Source organism: Aulonocara sp. 'chitande type north' Nkhata Bay, linkage group LG19 (assembly GCF_057382095.1).
Source record: "Aulonocara sp. 'chitande type north' Nkhata Bay isolate Kocher_YH1m ecotype deep benthic linkage group LG19, A_spYH_male_GT1.1, whole genome shotgun sequence".
Lineage (NCBI taxonomy): Eukaryota > Metazoa > Chordata > Actinopteri > Cichliformes > Cichlidae > Aulonocara > Aulonocara sp. 'chitande type north' Nkhata Bay.
The window spans coordinates 14,356,921-14,381,231 of NC_141362.1; the positions used below are offsets into that span (position 1 = coordinate 14,356,921).

The 24,311-nt window shown below is 40.0% G+C and overlaps 1 protein-coding gene across 1 annotated transcript in view; it reads right to left on the reverse strand.

The window, feature by feature from the left end:
* sntg2 (syntrophin, gamma 2) overlaps positions 1–24,311 on the reverse strand; it is a 109,068-nt gene that overhangs the window by 72,913 nt on the left and 11,844 nt on the right. The window contains exons 2-4 of the mRNA XM_086274598.1: positions 2,741–2,878; positions 2,568–2,624; positions 2,367–2,424 (exon numbers count right to left, since the gene is read on the reverse strand). Coding sequence (XP_086130724.1) covers positions 2,367–2,424; positions 2,568–2,624; positions 2,741–2,878 — 253 coding nt within the window. The remainder of the gene's footprint in view (positions 1–2,366; positions 2,425–2,567; positions 2,625–2,740; positions 2,879–24,311) is intronic.

Below are 24,311 nucleotides of genomic sequence, written 5' to 3' on the forward strand. Positions count from 1 at the left end.
AGAGGTTAATGAAAACATTATGAAATAATTGCTCATTTCATACACGGTAATGTGGTGGAAATGGCAATCAGTGTCCCCCCCAACCGTCTAATCTCAGACAACATCCTACAGCTCACAGAAAGAACACAGGAAGGCATGAAATTCGAAACTAATCAGGAAATAAACTCATTTGCAGCAGCACAGGAGGAAACAATGAGAGCTGTGTTGTGAAAAGATTCGTAAAGCTGTGTGAAAAGGGCTCTTAACGTCCTCGGGATATCAAGACATGATTTTCTCGCATCAGAAAAAGTATTAGGAAGCGCGTGGGCAAAAAGAAAAATTACCGGGAAATGATTCGCTCACATGATGCTCTAATATGGCTTCACGCAGGGAAACTTGGAGGTCATCAATTCTTAAAATTTAACTGACAGACATGATTAAAGTATTTTCCATCTAGTTAACAGCATGATCATATTACTCTTCCAATCTGGCGATGGTTTACTTCTCCACAGCACTTCATGCTCACTTATCATCAATTAACTGCCCTATTGGACTGATGAGCTGTTGTGAGAGATTAGAACAGTTCATCTTTTACTTTGTGCCTCGCAGCAGGTGCACATAAATAAAAAATGTTTTCTTTCTGAGAGTTGCTGAGAATTCGATTGAAACGAAAGGAAAAAACCCGTCATGTCAAGTTTACTTTAACAACCTTTTAAAGCAATCAAAGAGCAGCTGTTTGCGGTTTTTAGGGGGTGTTTCGTGCAGCTGGGTGCAGTAAACGGGGACAACGGGGTTTCCGGCAGAGCTTTCATTTTTTCTGATCACGGGGGGAAAGGGGAAAAAAGTCACTGAATACACAGAGAAAAAATAATTACGAAAATCCACAATCTTGACAACAAAAACAAAAATCCAATATTTATTTACATTTGCTAATCGCTTTCTCGGCACGGTGAGGCGGCAAGCATCGGCAGCTCTGCCTCTCACCTCTTTCTAAATAAAATTTTCAGTCCCATTTCCATTTTCACACCATTATAGCCAGACAAAAACACATGCAGCAACTGTGACCATCTCATCTGTGTTTTACCATCGCAGCCCAGCAGGCCACAGTTCTGGAACATCAGTTAAGAAATAGTTGTGTCCATATCAGCCAGTAATTTAGCTGTTTTTGTTATTTCGCTTACAGACACATGGAGGGTGGTTCATCTGACATGACAACAGAGGCTACGATAGACTTTTAGATTCAGGAAAAAGTTGCAGGAAACTTTGAAACGGCTTAATGCACTCCTATCATAGACTGTATAAAAACGTTGGATGCAGTGTCCTAATGAAGCAAAGCTGGTTCTGAGGCGCCTCAGATCTGCACGACCTTAGAGGTTGTTTACAAACAGAAGCCAGATTTTATACTCTGTGGGGAGAATGATCATGCTTCTCAGTGAACATATTCATAATAAGTTCATTATCTCATCAAGTCATCTTCAATACAACACTGCATTCACTTTTAAAGTTATGGTCCCATTTAGAGTAGTTTAGAAAATACAGTGTGATGGAGGCATGGCTGCCTTGTGATTGACAAAGTGCTACTGTATGGGCATGAAATGCATTTGACCTTTTTTGTCATCTTTTTTAAAACAAACAAAAAAACAAAAACAGCCAAAACAACAGCTTGAAGCTTCAAGAACAAGTTATGCATCCATCTTTTATATACAGTCTATGCACCATGTAAAAACTGTGCATACAATCAAAAAGCTGTGCAGTTGTCTCATACATGTTCTGTAACGTTTCCTAAATGTGTTGTAGATGACTTTCTGTGTGTCAGATTTCAAACTGATTATTCGCGTCTGTGTTTTACTTCTCTGACGTTCACATGTGAAAATGGCTTTATACGTACTGCAGTGCGTCCTGATAAATTAAAACTCAGTACAAACTCATGCTGTGCAGCTAATTTTTTAAGAATCAGATGGGGGTATTTTCCGCAACTATCCTGCCTCACATGGATCACACAGCAGGAAATAATCCACTTTGGGCACTTTGCACTACGGGAAATATCTACAGAGTGGTTTATGGCTGGGAATTATCTGAACTGAACAAGCAAAACCCAACATCACACACACTCAGGGCTTTGCATTCTTCCCATGCAGCTCTTTTGGTGAATTCCTAAAAACAAAAAAGTTCATCAAAAGCACTGCATGTGTAAAAACAGCTCAAGTATAAGGATGCTATCAAACTATAAGACTTTTTTAAATCTTACAGACAAATCTTGTCAATTTAAGTACCAATATAATAATAATTTATTATGTCTGTAATCACTTTGAACCGTGAAACTCAACGATGCACTGAAAACCATTTCCAAAGCCACATTAAAGTAGTGAGATGAAATGCTTTCTTACCTACTTGATCTTTAAAAATCTTTGAAATAACCACTGGCACGTTGTGCTCTGCACCTCCCTGAAAAGCAGGAGAGAAAGATGAGGATGTGCATTTCTGAGTATGGGTGGTAAAATTTGCTGCCAAAACAGCTTTTTCAAACAGCCATCTCTGCCACCCAAAGCCTTTCATTTCCACTGTAGTCTCAAAACTTATCTGCTTACTTTGATGCTTAAGCCCAGACCGCCGGTCGCTTGTCTTCGCAGTACAACAGTTCTGTGCTTTAGAAAGTGGGAGTTTCTTATTGGCAAAAGGATATTGTGAACATTGAAAAGTATGCTGGAGTTATGCGGCATGAATTACAAAAAGCGAGCCTGGAGGCCTCGGGTGCACTTACATTTACTTGGGATTCACTTCCACTCGTGCAAACCACATCCAGCTTCTGTATGGTTAATACCTCTTTGGTCAATTTCAGGCAGACATCATAGGTATTGTTGGTCTCCTCATTGTACAGCAAAGCAATTCCAGATTTTGTCTGTTGGAGTTGAGAAGAACATTGACATTTTGCCAAGCAGAGCAATTACGTAGACAATGAACATTTTAATCCTCTTTTCTCAACGTGCCATTTGTGCACCCCGTTCTACTAGTCTAGTTTTGGGTTAATTGGTTTTGCCTGACATTGTGAAACCTTAGTGTAAGGATTTTTTCTTTCAGTTCAGTGTTTCTACCTTATGAAACCAGAGATACACAAAAGTTCAGGCAGTTGTGCCAGAAAGTCTAACTTTGAGGACAGAAATGACAACAGTCAGCCAGATCAAAGAAGCACAGACGTTACAGTTCACGCTTTTTCTGTTTCTTTGTAGATGAAGAACCTTCAAGCATCTGAAAACTGAATGCAGTGCAGCTCAAATTTAACGCTCTTTCTGTTCAGTATCATTATCTGCAAATATCAACAGAAATAAAAGAAGCAGCCATCTCAAATTATTCACCTTTTTGATTAAGCAAAAGACTGTCAGACAATACCTTCTGTAACACTTCAAACGATACGGCTCATATGACGAGATTGAAAAATGGTAAAAAACTATGTTTATATCTCGAAACACAAACTACGTTTAGACCAAGATACTAGCAGCCAGGAAATATTAAAAAATAATTTTGGCCACTTTGGTTTAGTTTATGCTAACAACTTATAATTAATACTAACAAAATACAGATGAGGAGCCTAAATAAGTATTTTTGAAACAAGCAGAGGTTTTGACCCAATAATGGGTCAATAACTGGAATTAGTATACAGTTGGAAACATTTTGCCATTAAAAGAAACTAACTGTAAAATTCATCAGCTCGCTGTCTGGGTTTGACAAAAGCCATGTCTAATTCTGCACCAATCGTTCACCATTCATTCAGAAAATTCAGGCAGTCTGTTGATTTCCATCAAATGTTCAAAGGTCAAAGCTGGTCATGGCATGGACGGAAAAAACAAACAACAGGCAGGTGTCGACATTTTGATGTAGAATAAAGTGTTGCTTAACAAATTCAGAAATATTGAACAGAACAGGAAATTCAAAGTGAGCTGACGGCCCTGCAACGTCTGCATGTATACAAACTAGCATTTTTAAATGGAAACAACACCGTTACACTAGTTACATTTATGTGCATCTAAATTCTGTTTCATTTGTTGCATGGTGAACTTTACACGTTGGCCCGTTACAGTGACCTCACTTACCTGAATTACTGACCCTGTGATGCAAATTGTTACATTCCCCACATGGATCTGTTGGTACGGAAAGTAACAGAATACTAGATGGAGAAACTTGAGGAGGCTGTTTGGGTCGTTTGGAAATTATTTATTGCCACAATGTCAGAAACTATGCATAAATTGGCTTCTGGGAGAGCCAAAGACAACACAACAGCACCCCCAACACAAAACAAAACCCCTTCATCTAACAAACTTTAAACTTTGTCTAAAGAAAGGTGACAGTCCTGCGCTTCAACTCCCTAACAAACTAGTGGAACGAGAGAAAAAGGTGAATATCAAGAGAAACTCTCCTGGCAACTCTGACCACAGGAAACCTGTTGGGAAATGTAACACAAGACAATGACACAAAGGGAAAAATAAATTGACAAGCACAAAGAAGCAACATATGAATCTTCATCAGCAATGACATGAAAGGTGGAAACATCAGGAGCTGCTGGGAGGATCGACGTCCTCACAACTTTCATTTTGGAACTCTTTTTCAACCACAACTAGATATTGAGAATCTATCACAGCAGGGTTACTGAGCTTCAAAATGTTTGCTTGGCAAGCATTCAGAAAATACAGAAATAACATTTTGTGGCAGTAGATGGTGTAATTTCAGTTTTGAACCAAAATCAAACCCTTTAACAAAAAGCATCCATCCACACGCAGTTACTGAGACTAATGGAAGACAGTGTTTCAGCGCGGTAACATGTTTGCATGCCGATGCCAGAGTTCAGCTAGAAGCAATTTGGTACCTGTGCATTTAAACTAAAGTTAGTAATTATAACTAAGCTTAGCTTCAAACACACTAAAGCTTCAACAGCATTTTATAAACCCATAAAAACAGCCCCATCAGTCCATATACAAGTCAGTTCTGAAAACGGGATACTAGGGAATTGCTTTGGGTCTAACACCGTAAACGTTGGAATAAAGTGCACATTACCTGCAGTGACCGTCATTACTTCTCAAATAAGTTCAACTCCTCTACATCTTTCAGTGACACTGAGCGAATTCTTGGAAAATGAAGCTCTGTGCAGGAAAATTCTTATTCCAAACACATTCTAAGTATTAGGATGGGCGGCCAGTCATGGTGTAAGAATTAACTCAACATGTTTTTCATATTTGGAGAAACAAGAAAATCCTAGCAAATGCCCCAGAGAAGGGCCCAGACAGCATTGCGTTCTGATGAAAGCACCAACAATCTATATCATTTTGAAAATGGTACCACAGAGGGCTGAAATACATTGTTCCTGTAGGTCTAGTCATAACATTTCATAATCTGTGATGCAAGACATCATATAGACAAACGATTATGCCCCCTCTAAACCTCCTCCCCGCTCATATTGGTTGTTTGAAAGGCATTACTTCCCAAAGCTTCATCACAATTCAGCCAGGAGAGTCAATAAGATTGATGGATGATCTGGCATATAAACAAATGAAAAAACAATTGCCTGTTTTTGAAGTGACCTGACTGTGAAGTAAGAGTTTTCTACACACAAAGACTAAACGCAGTAACACAAACTACAGGGTGGGCCATTTATATGGATACACCGTAATAACACGGGAATGGTTGGTGATATTAAAGTCCTGTTTGTGGCACATTAGTATATGTGAGGGGGCAAACTCCTCAAGATGGCTGGTGACCGTGGTGGCCATTTAGAAGTCGGCCATCTTGGATACAACTTTTGTTTTTTTCAATAGGAAGAGGGCCATGTGACACATCAAACTTATTGGTAATGTCACAAGAAAAACAATGGTGTGCTTGGTTTCAACGTAACTTTATTCTTTCATGAGTTATTTATAAGTTTCTCTTTGTTCACAGCCATTGACATGTCGAAGAGGTTAACACGTGAGGAGCGGATCGAAATTGTGTTGATATCTGGTGAACGCAGTAACCGGGTCATTGCAGCAGATTTCAATGCAAGACACCCTACGAGACCACCCATCTCCCATGCTACAGTTATCAAACTGCTTGCTAAGTTTCGTGAAAATGGTTCAGTGTTGGATTTGCCAAAATGTGGACGCAAGAAAACTGTCACTAATGAAGAAACATCAGTGGCTGTCCTAGCTTCATTCAGCAAGAGCCCACAGCGTAGCACTCGCCGTATGTCACTGGAGAGTGGCATTAGTCGAACATCCCTTCGGCGGATATTAGCTACTCACAAATGGCACCCTTACAAGCTCCAGCTACTGCAGCATCTCAACAAGGATGACCCAGATCGGTGCACAGAATTTGCAGAATGGGCAAAAAAAAAATTGGAACAGGACCGTCAGTTCACGCAGAAGATTTTGTTCAGTGATGAGGCAAACTTTTATGTAAATGGTGAAGTTAACAAACAAAACCACCGCTATTGGTCTAACACTAACCCACATTGGATGGATCCCTCCAAGACTGTTGGAACAACAAAAGTGATGGTTTGGTGTGGTATATGGGGTACAACGGTAGTGGGTCCATTCTTCATCAATGGAAACCTCAAGGACACTGGATATTTGAAATTGCTACATGATAATGTGTTTCCCTCTTTATGCATTAAAGCTGACACGTTCCCTGAGTTTTTCCAGCAAGATGGTGCACCACCACATTATGGGCGCCAGGTCCGAGCATTCCTAGATGAACAGTTTCCTGGAAAGTGGATTGGTCATCGTGGGCCAGTTGAATGGCCCACGATTGAATGGCCCCCAAGGTCTCCCCCTTAGACTTTTGTCTTTGGGGTCATCTGAAGGCAATTGTCTATGGTGTGAAGATACGAGATGTGCAGCACCTGAAACTACGGATACTGGATGCCTGTGCTGGCATTTCTCCTGTGGCGTTGCTATCAGTGTGTGAGGAGTGGGAGAAGAGGGTTGCATTGACAATCCAACACAATGGGCAGCACATTGAACACATTTTATAAGAAACTTGTAAATAACTCATGAAAGAATAAAGTTACGTTTTCACCAAGCACACCATTGTTTTTTTTATTGTGACATTACCAATACGTTTGATGTCACATGGCCCTCTTCCTATTGAAAAAAACAAAAGTTGTAGCCAAGATGGCCGACTTCTAAATGGCCACCATGGTCACCAGCCATCTTGAGGAGTTTGCCCCCTCACATATGTGCCACAAACAGGACTTTAATATCACCAACCATTCCCATATTATTACGGTGTATCCATATAAATGGCCCACCCTGTACTACAATGAGTCTCCGATCAAAAACGACACATTTAAGGCTTCAATTGGCTCCCACATCAATGATGATCATAAGCAGAGAACTGGGAAAAGTGCCTTTAAATCAGCACCATATCATTTTTATGTCCTTTTTGACTTTGACCCATTAAAAAGTGAGATAGACACAAATTAAATTCAAAATAGACACTGTGCTGCTGGATTGTTTTGCTGTGATGCCCAAATTCCTGTAGAGCATAACATTCACCTTTTCATAGATGATGCACTCTTAAGTGATCAGAGTGGGTAAAAAAAAGCTCACAATCACAATGTGAGTGGGGTCAACCAATTCTCTGCTGGGAGACTTGAGAATGAAGGTCGAGCTCAGTTGCCTCTAAGGAAGACGGAATATAAATGAAGGCTTTGCGAGAATATACGGCCACTGCAGCAGGAGAGCAGCGGCTACATTCAAAAGACACAAAAACAGTCTAAACGTTTAAAGCCGGCGTCGCTGCTGAAATGACAAAGGAAACCAGCTTCACCTCTTGCTTCTTTCTACTCTGTCACTGCCCACCCTCTCAGGCAGCTCCCTTTGTGCAGCCCTTATTGTTTCTTGTTGAATGACAGCACTGTAAAACTCTAAATAATAACACTGTATAATAAACTGACAGAAAAAATGCATTTGGTCTTGTCAACTGCAGATCACACATGACATTCAAACATAAACAATTTCAACTCCATAAACTTTACATAATTGTTCTGAGGGCGCTGAGTCTCATAGGAACAAAGACGTCTAATATAGTTTTTATTTTGCTGCTGACATTACAGAAATGATGAAAAACTAGTTATTTTGCGCTTTAATATAGCAAAACACAAACTGTTAAATCAAAAGATTTACAAGTTTCCAAAATGAAAATCCAAACTTTAAATGGGGCTATAGCCGCTCTTCATTTTGAATGGCAGCTGTGTGCCGCTGAGCAAAGAGCCAAGCTACACTACAGAAGGAAGTTAAAGGATCAACTTCATGCTAATACGATGCATGTGATAGCCAGACAAGAACAATAACGATGAACAACCCGGAGCCTGTGCACATCACAGTTTCCACACACAGAAGGTGATTTATCTTTATAATATCCTGCATAAATTTAGAAGCATCGACGATCAAGTGTAGGCAGATGGCCCTTGCAGAGATGTGCAAAAGGAACTCTCAGTGCAATCACAATAAATGTGGAGACATCCACACAGGCGCTAAGAAAATAAGTAGAGTTCACAAATCAGAGATCATTTAGGTGAGTATAACTCATAAAAGGCACGCATGCATGCCACTCAAATAAAGAAGACTGCAGCTGAGTTCACTTTAGTGGAAAACAAGAACACAAAGATTGTGAAGTTTCAATGAATACAAACTTGGCCTTCAACCAATGAAAATACAGTTTGTTTTTCCCCACCTACTGGTGGTTTATTTTGTTTCTGAAACAAAGAAATCTCCTGTTTTAAAGTCTGTCAGCTCTTCAACAAACTATCTTTGAACATACCAGATTACATCAGACCGTGCCGTTGGCAAATATCATATCAGTCAGCAGGGACGAAATCTGCAATATATCAGAGCGTCGGTTTGAGCAAACAGAACTCGGCATAGTGTGTAATTGTGTGGAAACTTCAGGGACAATAAATAAAGGAGTTTAAAGCTGAACACATGCAGCTGTGTGTACAAGGTTCACAACACATTCATGTGACAAATATCAATTTTCTTTTACAAGTCTATCTATGCACGATTTAAGAAACAGCTGCCAGAGAGTGCTTGTGCTTCAGCTGTAGATACAGGATCGAAACACAACAGGCTTCAGAGTTCAGGTATCAGGAAACAGCTGCCCAATCAATGTATGCTAATCACCATCTCAACATTATGTGTTAATGCACTGCAGCGCTTCTCAGAAGTGAAATTGAATATTTTTAGCTGAGGCTTAATTATCCTTTTATCACTCCAACCTGTTTACCAAATTAAAATCATCATGAAGAAAGAATTTAAATGGCACTGGTGAACTGCAGAGGTAGTAAATGTATTATCTGACATCTTCAGCACTAATAATTTGCACCGTGCAGCTTTCTTGCAGTGTACCATTGAAAGTTGAAATCCATTCTGACAGCTGACACAACCTCGACCCGCTGGTTTTATTTGCTCAGCGAGCGTTGACTGCTCAGAAAAAAGGAGCTATGCAAGCAACAGTCCATTTAGAACAGACAAAAAGGCTTCCAATGCTAATGGCCACAAGATAAAACTAAGGGTCCTTTTACATTATGCTAACTGACGCTTACTCATTGCTAATGTGTGTGCCCACTCAAGGTTAGGAATGAGTATCTGCCCCAAGTGGAGGAGTTCAAGAATCTCAGGGTCTTGTTCAGGAATGGAGGAGGAAGAGGGAGATTGACAGATCAGAGAAGTATCTGCAGTAACGGACGCTGTGCCAGTCTGTCATGTTCAAGAGAGCAGAGTATAAAAGCTAAACTGTCGGTTTACTGGTTGAGACCGCAGACGCAAGCAGCAGAAATTAGCTTTTTTCATAGGCTGGCTGAGCTCTCCCTTAAAAATAAAATGGGGTGGGCATCAGCTAGGTGACGTGTTTAGGGCCAGCTGGGAGGAGACCAGCAGGTATGTCAAGCTCCTTTTACATTATGGAGCCGCATACAGCCTACTTTGAACTGAAGGGAGCCAGACCAGTGAAACTTCTCTGTCTGTCGATTTAAAGAAACTTAACTACACGTTTAATCTGTGAGACATTTAAAACTGTTTAATGTGCCAGTTTTTATACATGATGATGAAATGTTGTTGTAATAAATGTAACAAATCTGTCAGGATGACTCTTTGAACTTAAATTGTAAGAAATAAATGTGCAAAATTACAGAAGCAGCTCTGGCATGTCATTGCAACAATGTTAATTGACAAAAAACGCTTTTTCTCTTACTCTGTAATCATTGTAAAAAAATACAAATTTCTCCATCAGATGGTGAAAAACAGGAACTCTTCCAGCATTAACAATTTAACTATCACAACTGCGCATCTGGAAGAAGAACAAATCAAATTCAAATTCAAATTCAAATTTTATTTGTCACGTACACATAGGGTTGCCAACTCCCTGAAAAATAAATAAGGGACACCTCGTGGCCAGGGCCGGGCAACCCAGTTGTCTTCACCCTTCCCAGTGTGGTAGCTCTTTTTTTGTGTGTGTGAAATTATTTTTGAACCATTTGACTTGAATTTGATTTAAGCAGATGCATATTCTTTGTGATATGACCATATGGGAAACAAATGATCATTTAGCCATTTATTTTTAGCTCAAAATGACAACATTAACACAGTAAAACAGGTCTCTTTCTTAAACAGAAGCCTGTCATGCTTAACTTTTGAGAATATAAGTAAATCTTTCTTTAAAAGAACTCTGTCCTGCTTAACTTAAAATTATATAAATTAATAGAAAGCAATAGAACGAAAAATATTCTTGTAACAGTGCACATATAGTGCATTTAGTACAATTGGCTTCAGTTGAGGTATTATTTCAGCTTTTCTAATGCTAATCAGCTGCTCCTGTTTGTAAACCCACTTGTTCCCATGATTACGCACCTTAACTCATCATCATTATTCATCTATGTATTACTTTTATGTATTATTCATCTATTTGTTGTAATCATCCATCCTTGCAGTTGTTTATTACACAAAATAAATGATATTATCACACTTCTGGCCACATAGCGCTGATATTCACTGCACATGCCCATATTAACCTTAACCAGAGGGTTTAAACAACAAACCAGTGTTTACATACCATATCTGCTTCTGCCGTGGCCTGGTGGATAAAAAATTGGTTAAGGGTTCCCCGAGCTTTCACGCCCCTCATGTTCTTCTTGTGCCCACCATTAGAAGCATGCCTATGGAAAAAGTGCGCCGGCACACAGTGCAGTGCGCTTTATAGGTGTTATCGTGCACTTTCCCAGCCAGGTGTTTTCCTTTTCCCAGTCCTCCCTGTACTTTTGCAGCCTTTTTTCTTTTCTTTCTCTGAGGGGAACAAACATTGCTGCTCTAATGCTGGGCTTACACTGTGCGATTTTTGGCCCATTTTGAGCCGATTTTTGAGTCGTGCGACCGATTTGGTGATCGGCCCGATTTTGGCCTTCATCGCGCATCGTGTAGTATACGTGGGGTAACGAGAAGCGATTAACACCTCACGACCAGCTCCCGATCATCAATCGGTCGTGAGGGTGTCACCACAGCCGCTCACACTGCTCATGCGCAAACACGTAAACATCGGTGAAAAAGACGGCGCAGCACGGCTGTGCAGCGTGTGATCTGGACACAAGTGATGGAGGCACTTGTAGAACTTTGGAAAGCTCATCCGAGCCTTTTCGATGTGGCATCACAAAATTATCACGACCACAACAACCGTGAAAATAGTTGGATTTACACTGCTGCTCTCACAGCTGCCTGATCATGTTTTTCATTAGCAATTTAGCAAAGTTGATGGTGGTGTGTCTGTGTGAGTGAAAGACAGAGAGAGCGAGCGACAGATTTTCTGTTATAACCTTCATGTTATGTTGGCACAGTGTGAGCACTCAGGTCGCATCAGAGCATCGGGCCGTATAGTGTGAGACCTGCATCGTGACCTGCAAACTTCTAACCCCTGCGAGTCAATCGTGCAGTTTGAGCAAGAGCTGAATAACGTGACTGAAAAAAATCGCAGTGTCTGCCCAGCTTTAGGTGTACTGTCATCCGAGACTTGCACCGCAGTGTCGGCGTTTGTTTCCCTGTTGGCCATGCTTGTTGTTGTGGTCATCTGTTGTCTTCCGGTATTTTCTCCGCAAGCGACCTTTCCTCGACCAATGAGATAATCTGAATTGTCATACTCGAATTGTCATAAGTGTGCTGTCAGCGCATTGGTCACAAAGCAGGAGAGGGGCTGGGAATTGTGTTTTCAAACAAAGCGTTAATTCCATTAAAAGTTATAGACTACTTTTGATTCTCACTGTATTACGGGACAAAGTGCGTCCCTTATTAGCTCAATACGGGACGTGTACTTTTGTTTCTAAATACGGGACGATTCCGTTTTTTAAGGGACGGTTGGCAACCCTACGTACACAGTCATACACAGTACGATATGTAGTGAAATGCTTGGACAACTACTCGTGACCTAAAGAAAACAAAAAAAGGAAAGGCTATGAATAAGATAGGAAATAAATATGCAAAATTAAAAAGGGTAAATTTAACTAGGAAGGAATAAAATATAAATTAAGGTTAAAAATGAAATAACTGTACAACACAAATTAGAATGAAGGGTAAATTTAACTGGGAAGAATAAGATAAAATATATAAATTAAAGTTGAAAATAAAATAACTGTACAACAAAATACACAATATAGAACTATATAAGAATGTATGAAGAAATCTAAATATAAATAAATATATACACAATAACAGCAGCTGTACAAGTATTAACTGGAAATGAAGAATATAGTGACCAGTGTTGTGCAAAAACAATGTCCAGAAAGTCCAGTGTGTGTGTAAGAACCATATGTGTGGGTCAGTACTGTGTGGTGGTGTGATTGAGAGACCGTATCGCCTGCGGGAAGAAGCTCCTCCTCAGTCTCTCTGTGTTGGTCTTCAGGGAGCGGAATCGCTTTCCTGACCTCAGCAGAGAGAACAGTCTGTTGTTGGGATGGCTGAGGTCCTTCACGATCTTCCTGGCCTTGGTCCAGCACCGCCTGCTGTAGATTGAGTGCAGGTCAGGGAGCTCGGAGCGGATGGTGCGCTCAGCTGACCGCACAACCCTCTGTAGAGCTCGTCTGTCCTGCATGGTGCTGTTCCCGAACCAGGTTAAGATGTTTCCCGCCAGGATGCTCTCTATGGTGCACGAGTAAAAGTTCCTGAGCACCTTGGAGGGCAGTTGGAAGTCTCTCAAGCGTCTGAGGTGGTAGAGACGCTGTCGGGCCTTTTTCACCACGGTGTTGATGTGACAGGACCATGACAGGTCCTGCGTGATGTGAACTCCGAGGACATCTCATTGGCGACAAAGATCCGCCTTTACCGAACCCTGATCCTGCCCATTCTACTTTATGGCGCGGAGACGTGGACAATGCTCAAAAACGACCTGAGCAAGCTCGAAGTTTTCCAAATGCATTGCCTTAGATGCGTTCTCGGCGTTTCCCTTCGCGACCGTCATTTGAATGACACCATCCTCACCAGCTGCGGCAGCCAACTGACGATCAGCGACCTAATCCAGCGCCGCCGACTCTGTTGGTTTGGCCACATTTGTCGAATGGACCCAAGCCGCTACCCCCATGGCCTACTCTAGTTGACCCGCCCCACCGATTGGAGGGTGCATCGAATGATTTGAAGGGCCTTCGACTTGACCTCGAGCAGGCAAGAACCATCGCCTTAGATCGAAAAGCGTGGAAGATAATTGTTGGTCAAGCAAGAGAACCTGCGGCACCTACAGCAGCGTACTGGTTGCGCGGCAGACCACCGCCGCTGGTCGCCCGCTAAGGACAAGAAGAAGAAGAACTATCACAACTATATTAGTATAATATAATTGGTCATGTGAGAAGTCTTTATCAGTAGGAAAAGCTCTCTCTCACAGGCCTGGGTGTCTCTGCTCAGACGGCTGTACCTACCACCAGGTCTAAATTCACCATCAATGATGAGCTTCCAGTTTCTTAGACTAATCCATAGACATGGAGAGATCCTGCAGACCTGATAAAGTAACGCTTTAAAACTGTGTTGCTTTTCATGACAAGCAGGTGATGACAACTCCAAGTGCACTGTGATCACAGTAAAAACTTTCCTGGAGTTAGTTTTGTAAATTATGGTAATTATTGGATTCAGAAAGGAAGATAATCCCGAGTATGCTGGTGCTGCTATGGAAAAGTCATCAAGAATTAAAGCGCAGACACTATTTCCACAAACATACTGGTGAAAAGAAGGATGCACAAAGGTTGAGCTGTCGTTGTGTGGCATTTTCATATCCTCACCAAGTCGCATTGCTGTAAATAGTAAAGATGTAACAAATATGCCAGAGTGATTGCTCTTAAGCCTCAGCATGTAATGAGCCATGGTTGTATGCTAAAATAACTTGTGGGTATTGCTAAATGAGGTACTTAACTGGATTGACAGTCTGATCTTAATAGTGAATTATCCTTTTAAAAGCACAAAAAACACAATCCATTGACTTTTTAAGTCTAGTAGTGGATGTTGTGGATTCCTATGGTGAACATGGATTAACTGCATATTAAAGTATTTAGCGATGGGGACCTTTTTCCCCAGGATGTAGGTAAACGTGTGGGAAATAGGAACTGTGTGAAGGCATTTGGGACCATTAAAGTGCAGCTCAGACCATCACTATTTAGACCATTATAATGCTCCAAACCTCTGAATCTGAATTTTAAAAGTATGTGTCATATAATGACTGCAAAGGTTTGCCCTGCCATACAATCATAAAGTTATCATGCAGTCTGTTATGGTTATTGCGGTACTGTTTTGCCAGCTTATTGTGTAGCTTGAAAACGATAGAGCATAAAAAGAAAACGGCCCTGTGGGACACCTGTACACAAAACAATCTTGTAAGACACCGCAAGCTTGTTGCATATTCTCTTTAGGCAGTCTGTCAGAAAGTCTTTAATCCAGAGAAAGAAAACTACTTTCAACATTCATATCACGCAGGCTTTGCAAAACCGCATTTCTTTGCAGTATATTCAAAGCTGAATTGAGTTAAAATCTTGTGACAGCATATCATATTCATCATGCTGACTGTGGTCAAATTGTGTCCTCTTTCCCCTTTGAAATAAAAACTGTGAGAGTGAAGCAGACATCTAATACAATCCAGTACAACAGCCCTGCAATGAAGTCTGTGCTTGTGAAGCAAAATAAGCAGGTTTCTTTTATTTCTTCCTTTTTGGTATTTTAGAGACATTGTTGGGGAGGCCTGGCAAATACATTTTCTTTAAAAAGCTTGAAAACTTGAGACTAGTCTTAACAGCAACCTAGTCTTAACAATGTAGACAAATTAGATTAAAAGCACATATCAGAAGACGTTCACATTAAGCCTTCATTGGTTCAGTGGGTTGTTGAGTTCAACACCTAAGTCGTCTCTTTACTGGATTATCTCAAGGTTTAGACACATTTTATTGAATCTGAATCCACTTAAAAATGAGAAACTGAGATACTTGTTTGTGGTTCCTAAATAACAAAAAAGCTATGCAAGTGGTTTTTGTTTGTTTTTTACTTCAGCATGATGATCATTCAATATTTGAAAAGATAATTAATGTATCCAATTTTTGCAATTTTGTGCAAAAATACAGAGTTTGGTCAACTGGCTTTGAAGTACACTGAAACTAAGTTCAGTCAGTTCAGGCAGGGAGTCTTCCTCACGCTCTATCACTAACGCTGCATTCATGTTACATTTACTTTGATTACTAGTATCGTACATTTTACGACATCCAAGCTGTGATAATGACTGGGGGACTCTGAAAGCTATGAAGCTGAACAAATATAAAACAAAGCATTTTTTAACATTCATGGCAAAACTCTTCATAAAGAGAAACGTTGAGAAACGGCTTTTTCAATGATCTTACTTAAAAATGGGAGATTTGAGATCGGCCTGTAGTTGTTCAGAAGAGCCATGCTGTATTTGATTTGATTTGTAAGGCCACCATATTCTCAGTAGTACCGAATGAATGAGGAAAATTGGGCAAAAAAAAATCAAAGGTAAACTTCTATAAAGTTGTCTGCATAGAAATGAAAGAACGAATTTGCCAGAGGGTGAACATGTATTATCCATTAGTTTAGATGGGGTGATCTTCACACACAGAAGATGAGATAAATCTGAGATCACAGCATCAACCAGATACATTGCATAAGATCTCAGTTGTCTACAATTCATTTGAAGACACTGATATTAATTATGAATAACACTTTCAAAGAACAGCTCAAATGTATTACTACATGGGGGCAAGAAATATATATAGGTTTACTTTTAAAAATCAACACAACCAACTTGCTTTTTAGAGATTTTACCCAACAGAGGTCTTTAAGCGTTTTGTTGATAGTTGTTTTTCTTTTTTCTTCAGGTAAAACGAGGCGAAACAGGAAAAAAAAATCTCAGCAGGGCTGTCGGAGTGAAAGAACAGAAGTTGTTTCACAGAAGGTCAAGAATGAGCTTTAGTCAACGTTTGACGGCTGTCCTAGTGTACTCGGTTCATGCTCTCGGGGGTAAATAAATCGGAGAGCGATATGACATTGGTCATTAAACAGATTGGTCACACTGGTCAGGAGGAGTGCCGATGAACTCATCAGTGATGCACTTGAAGAGAGGCAGAGTTCACATTTGATTCATTTTGATTTGATGACTATAACTGTATCACTTAAGACCAGGCAGATACGGGAAATAAAACTGACTTTAATATCTTTGGCTGAAAATGTCAAAGCTCTTTATGACACAGAGCCCTAAAACATTAATGACTACCAACAATCTGAATTAGATCACGACTTCTATGAGCCCTGCACTGTAGTCAGCATCAGGATTTATTTATTAAGCCTTTAAACCATTAAAAACTCCAATTAGGAGTGAATGACTTAATCAAGTGTGAATGTCCTTGAAATATTCACAACCAAATGCCCAAGAGGGAAGCTATAGCCTTGAAGTTTATTGCTGCATTTTACAGTATTTTAACTGTAACTTTATTTTTCTTATAAATTATAAATTTCTTCTGCTTATCCAATCTTATTCAATCCAATGATTTGGTCCACCAACACTGTAGGTGGTTAACAACACCTAGAGCTTGACACTAATGCAGTTTGATATAATTTAAACCATTTTCAGAAAGCAAAAAACAATGCTGAGTATTATAGTTATGGACCATGGTCTCTCTAAAGGCTAGTCTAGAAAACCTCAAAATAACAAGACACACATTTCCGCTTTAAAAGTTTCGTCTCTGCAGCAGAAGATTTGCAACTGCTGAGAATACAGCATCAACATCTTAAATCAGGTTTTGTGCACTAAACCACTAAAGTACACGTTTACAATTGGCCACAGTGCTGGAGAGACTTATTTTGAATCATTTCAGGAACAAATCAATGCATGGCCCTTTGAAAATCTCACTGCCAATACAACAGCACTTAGTTCAATGAAGAGTGTGGAGCTTTTGCTGGAACCACTGTGGAACAACGTATCCTAGTCTGGTAGATGTTTTAAACTAGTAGATTGCACAATGTAATTCATAAAGCGCACAGCTCGCTAGACATCAGGGAATATCTGTGGAATATGCTTCTTAAACACAAAAGCACACTGCTGCTCTGCCAGACCAAATGCACAACAGTTGCTTTACAAAAAGAAAAAACTGTGAAACAGGGTTCAAGAAAAATATCACATTTTTTGGAAGAAACAGCACCTCTAAATTGTGTGAGACCGAGGCTGCAAACTGTCTAAACCATTATCTCAACTGTTTATGGTGTTTGTACCAGGGTATCACAGTACAGGCTCCACTGGGAGTGGGTAAAGTACACTTTTCAGACTTGAAGTGAACCAGAGTGAGATCGTACTTGGCACAACTGAAGTGAAAGCAGACGAAGCATAAAAGTAACCGTATATGCTCAGTGGATCACGAGCACCAGGATGCCTTTTTTTTTCTAGCAAAAAATTGCTGCTATCGACCGTTTCTGTAGGTGGCACATTCCCTGTTCACCGGAAACAAAATACTATCATCATCCTATGAGTGCGCTGAGATTTAGGCCGTTGTATTTCTACCCCTGTGGAGCTATAGTATTTCAATTACAAATAAAACATATTTGTAATATGTGCCTAATCTTTAGGCCAGTCTTGAAAAACTGGTGTTGGGGTTCAGCTTTTTGTTGAATCCAAATCCTTTCAAATCCCTTATCAAAGGTAATTAGGATTTTTTTTCCCCCATTCACAGGTAACTATAGTTATAAATAACTGAACCTCAAAGATTCAATTTAGATCTGTAATCAGCTTTTGTTGCCTGAGAATGCAAAACAATTTTTTAGCCGCAGCCTAATTAATGTTCAAAACCTGCAGCTCCATAAATGAGGACAGAGCTTAAAATATTTCAATTCATCAAACACATTTAATCAATATTTCATATCTGTGAAAAATAACAAGTACTTACTCTGAATACTGAAGATCAAAAGTTTTAAAAACCTTTAAAATCTACCATGTCTAAAAAGCTATTTCTCATTTATTCATTAAAATTATTATTTTGTTTATCCACAAAATGTTACAGCTTTCAGTTTTATTGACAAATTAGCTTGTCCAAGCTACATGTGAGATTGCACTGAAAGCCCTTTGTTCCAAATCTTTGTAACATTGGACAGGAAGTTTCTGTTTCAACCTTTGGGTATAAGCTTCCAAAAAGCCAAACCTACTTTAAAGCCAGAATTTGAGGAACAAGGAATCTTTCTAGCTCCATCCACCCCATTTTCTAGTTTTCATATTCAGGGGAAAGGAAAAGTAGGGAACATCCCGTACATTATTCGAGAGGTTGTTAGTCCATTTCAGGCCAACAAGAAGCTGAAGTTCACCAAGAAAACCCACATAGGCTCATGGGAGGAAAAAATATCAATACACGCACGGCACGACTCCAGCTGCCCGGCAGGTTCAAGCACACAAACATCAGTATGCAAGCATGCTCACGTGGGAAAGGAAGCACCTTGATGTTCGGCAGATAATATTCAGCAACACAAACTAAGTCTCAGCCAGATGGTAATTTAATTTTTGCAATAACTGATTCATGAACCAAACCAAATCTGACCAGATGGTTAAGTCTTTATAAAAAAATAAAAATTCTCAAGTGAATATGTGAACCAAATTGAAAATAGACAAAAAGTGTAGAAAATAATCAGAGGATTAAATCCTAATGACTGGCACAAGGAAATGCTAACCCTGGATGACAGGAATGCCTCCGACAAGTCAACCAACATGAGTTTTGAGACTTTAATATTAACGTGAACACGCAGAACCACGGTGTTTGAGGAAGTCGAGCTTTGTCTCAAACATTTATGTAAAGTTATTTTTCATTTTATCCATCTGCTCATTTTTCCTGATTATCTAAAGTTGGTTTATCCAGATGTTTTTCCCCAGCAATGGTATCTTTCTTATTAATGGTTTCTTATAAAATCTCTCCAGTGAGTTGTGGGTCTACCCTAGGATCTTCTCCCGGTTGGGGATGCCCCAAAGACGTGAAGAGAAAATGCACGAGAGGCATCTTGATTAGACTGTCCACAGCTGTCTCCTTTAGACATGAAGGAGCAACAGTTAAGCCCAAATCTCAAAAGGAAAAAACTCTTTTCAGCTGCTGTATTTGCAATCTGATTCTTTCATCATTACCACGTGTGAGGAGGGGGACTTAAATCAACTAGCAAACGAAAGCATTCACCTTCGGCTCAGCTGACGATCGGGTACAATGCAGCAGTAATGCTGACCCAACATTAATTTCTTGTTCCATTTAAGCTCCACCATTTCAATCACTTGTGAACAAGATCCTGAAATACTTAAATTCCCTTGCTTGGAGCAGCATCTTTTCCTCCCAGAGGGAGCAATCCACCTTTTTTTTGGCAGAGAACTGAAGTGTAGAGTTGGAGTTGCTGACTTTCATCTTAGCTCCTTCACAGCTCGAGTTTATGCCAGATGAAGTCAACGGAAGTACTTGAAAAAGTAAGAGTGCAATGCTGGGTGATTATTAATAAAGATTACAAAGAGTTGATATTACCCAAAACCCTCTTTTAAGAAAGTAGACAATTGCTCTTTTAAGTTTGTATTGTCCAATGAGGTTACTTGGCTGTGTGCCAGACCAATCATAGCTGACGTCTGTAGAGTGATTTCCCTGCATGTATTAATAATACAGCAGGCAGTCCTGCTATCTCCAAGCTTCCTTTCTAATGTGGAGATGACATTTGAGTTTACTTTAGCTGTGGTGGAAGAAGAACTTTCCAGACACTGATAACCTTGAAAAGCACCACAAACACACACACACATGCATAGTTGATACAAACACAGCCAGCAGCCAGAGTTCAACACACACACTTACCAGATGCCCTTTTTTGTGTAGATCAATCATATAATGCCTGAGACAGTCCTCCAGACTTGTACGTACAGTGCAAAATGTGGTGAAATATTTTTGAGTTAATCCACTCACAGCACTCCCCGGTGAATCATACTTTAGTTCCATCAGTTCCGTTTACCATTAACACACCCTCATCATGGACTCTATACATTTTCAGCCATGACTCATGTGTTTTGATTACCCGAGCTGACACCAGTCCTAATTCTCTCTCTGGCTACGAACCGATAAACTACATTCATCTGAACCTAGAGGTTGTGTTGTTAGCATATGAAATATTTACTTGGCTGAAAAATCTAATTAAAAGCTACGTTATGCATGAAAGTTCCCAAAAACACCCACATCACAGCAGTTCACACCATTTAACTGTAAGCAGCATGAAGAAAAACCAACTTAACAACTATTAGAAATATCTGGATCCGCGCAGCCTCGGCGACTCGTCTGAAAACAAGAATATCTTTTTTTAAAAAGAAATGACTGAGCTGCGTGTGTGACAAGAACCCATGATGTTGACAAGTGTCACAATTACTACTATTGTCAAGGCGAGCACTTTCATCTGGATCCTTTAAAAGATCTTCGTATTTAAAAATCAGACAATTTAGAACAGAAGATGAAAAGCAAAACTCTGCTCTCTATTCAGCCCGTTCCCCTGTTTTTTTGAGGTCAATTAAAACTACCCTGGGGTTGTGTCAGCGGGGAAATGGCTGTGGCTGTACAACTTCAGTCACGCAAGAACGTGGAACTCTTTTAAAAAAACATGTTAATTTTAAAATCCGAGCAGAGAGCTGCAAGTTGCTGTTATTTATAACCAAGAGGAGAAGTCGATGGATAGAATTTTAGAATAGAATATTCTCATTTATTTGCAAACACATGCCACAGAGGAATCTGGCCCCGCTGCAAAAGAACAAACGCACATTTTAACTGGGATGGTATTTTTGCTCGCCCTTTTTTTGTAAACGATGCCAAAAACTGTGGCAGAGTTACCTCTCGTTTTCAAATACCAGCATGCAATTTGCCTGGCAACTTTGTAGTTTTTAAAAAAGAAAACAAAAGACAGATTAAAAATTTTAATGTGTATTTTTTCTCCCCAAAAATCCATTAAACACAGCCCAGAGATACAGCTGTACTGATGAGCATAATCCATCATTTTAAATGAGACAACTTTGGTAATTTCTCCTAACATGGCTTTAAACGCTGCTAATTACCACATTACTGGAACTATTTTCACTTCTTTCAATCAAGACGCAGTCTTACATAACGGTGAAACATTATGTTACTGCAAAACAAAGTCTCCGTAAATACCTCAGCACTGATTGTGTCCCTTTTTAGAGAGCTATATAGCAAAGTCATTCAGTTCATTCAGTTTATGGTGATAAATTAGATTCATATTCTCATGTCTGAACATGTTTTGAATGCATCTTTGATCACAGCAGGTGGTGATGATTCAGAGATGTTGGCTAAACCACAGTAAATACACAAGTGCTTCTAAAGTGTGAGTTTTCTTGAGCTGAACACTGTTTACTTCAAGGGTTACAGTTAAAGCAAGGACGAGAAAGGGGCTTTTTATATTTACTGTATGAGTACTTGAAAATAGAACAAGATTTTTTTGGGTATATGTAACATTGATGAGGTGAATTCCCAAGTTTGCGACGCACAACCCAAAGCTGTGATGCCAAGGCTGAGAGAAGCCTAATAACAAAATGCCAATGAACATTTCAGAGATCTCAAGCAACAACAAGCAGCAACCTCCGGGGCTGAAAAGTGAAGCCAACACCAGAGTGCCAGAAACTGCAGTTCCCTGAGTGGCCACTTAAGACTCGCTCCAAAGTGAATCGATCATGAGAGTACCGTGTTAAGCAGCCCAGCTTTGCAGCAGAAATTAACGTGGGTGACGGACTGGTTTTGGTCTCTACAGCAAATGTCTCCCCCTATATCGACTGGAAGAGTGGCTGAAATCCCCCTCTCTCCATCTCCACATGCCACCAGCTGTCAGCTCAGCTTCACCTCCACTAATTCAAGTCATTGAACCAGACCTCTCGATTGTAATTATGTAATCATGGCTGGCTGTAAAAGGGAGTCGATCCCTATAGACTCTGATGTTAAAATGCCCAACTTTACAGCATTAAAAAGCATGTTTACAGCCCGGTGCAAGAAATGATCTTGAGCTCTGGACAGTCCCAAAAGGGCTTGTAGTGCCACATTTATTTGGAGCATGTTTTGCATTGCATTGTCACGAGAATGTGCATGTATTAATTTGGTCATTTAAAAATGTCTAAAATGGTTTTATGCGCCAGTCTAATCTGCTAAGTCGCTTTTCCTCCAGTGTAACTGCAGCTACTGGAACACAGAACCGACAAGAATACCATTTCAATCCATCAAATTGATTTCATTTGGATCTGTGTCAAACAGCAGTGATTTCCATGTCTTCTTTATTAGGCAGCAAGCTTTAATGGATTCAGTTTAAAGTTTCATAGCAGTGCAGTATGTGCAGCTGTCATCTTAGAAGCAAAAGGCAGCACTGAATGCCACACAGTGATAAAATAATGAACTGGAATTAAAATGTTTATTTTACCACTCTGTGCACTTAATCACCCCATTAATGATCATTTCTTGTCCTTTTGCAACAGTGTTGCAATTTACTTTTATATTTTCTGCGTTCGTTGTAGATTTTAATCAACATTTGGTGTGTTTTTAGTGGAAGAAGACTCACATGATCTGTGAAACGCCCCTTTCAGATTGGTCAGTTGCTGCGAACACCACCCTGGGAGAAACCCTGGGTAAACTCAGAAAGTTGATCACCAGCGTTGTGTGACCTTTTATTTCTGATCAACTATTTTAGGGTAAGTGAATCCAGATAATGGAATCCTATTCTTGGTATGTTCAGTTAAGTTTTATTTATATAGCGCCAAATCACAGGAATAGTTGCCCCATGGAGCTTTATATTTATGTTGTAAGTAAGACCCAATAATAATACAGAGGATACCCTAACAATCAACCCCTTTAAGCAAGCAGTTGGCGACAGTGGGAAGGAAAAACTCCCTTTTAACAGGAAGAAACTCTGTGAGGGGCAGCCTTCTGTTATGACCATATGGGGATAATGGGAGAGAAAATTACACTGGAAGAGATTAATAATAACAACATGTGCAATGAGCTTCTTAATTTAGGCCCCTGGGCCCTATTTCAGGAAGCCGGTTTAGAAAACTCAGAGTGAAAAACGATACTCAGGGTGGGGTAACCCCGAACTGTCCAACTCGGAATATTCGGTTTCAGAAAGGCTGATAACAATTAGTTCAGTCAACGCGGAGTTGCTTTAACCCCAAGTTAAGCGCGCGCACGAGGATACATAAAGCCCTGATTAGTGGAGCACAGATTAAGCGAGTCACCATGGAGACGGAGGGAAAGAAGGCGCGGTCAATGTATTTTACAGTGCTTGAGGCCGAAATTCTGATGGCAGCATATGCCGATAACATGCAAATTCCACGGGAAAAAAGTAACGCAGCCTCAGCTGCAAAAGAAAGGGAGCATGCATGGCAAAACATAGCCGACAGAGTCAATGCGTGAGTGTTAATTTAAACATTGATCTAGGGATTTCCACCCATTTAACACGTTATTTTATTATATTTTATTTTATTTTTTATTTTATACATTTGATTTTGTGATGTGATGTGAGCGCAGGTGCAACCCAACAGGCCCCAAACGTTCCTGGCAGCAAGTAAAAATGAAATATAAAAATATAGTCCAACCAGGTAAGGTGTAATTGTATTATGAGCCATAGTGCTTGGTCTGTTTGTCCGATGTAAATCAATTGCAGTTAGAGGCTACATTAATTTCCCCTCTGTAAGCACTTATTGAAATTATCTGAGCACATTACAAGTACATATTTGCTTACTCTGTATGCTCAAATGTGACCCGTTATAGCCAACAGAAAAAAAAAGCGGAGGCCCGAAAAACAGGTGGAGGT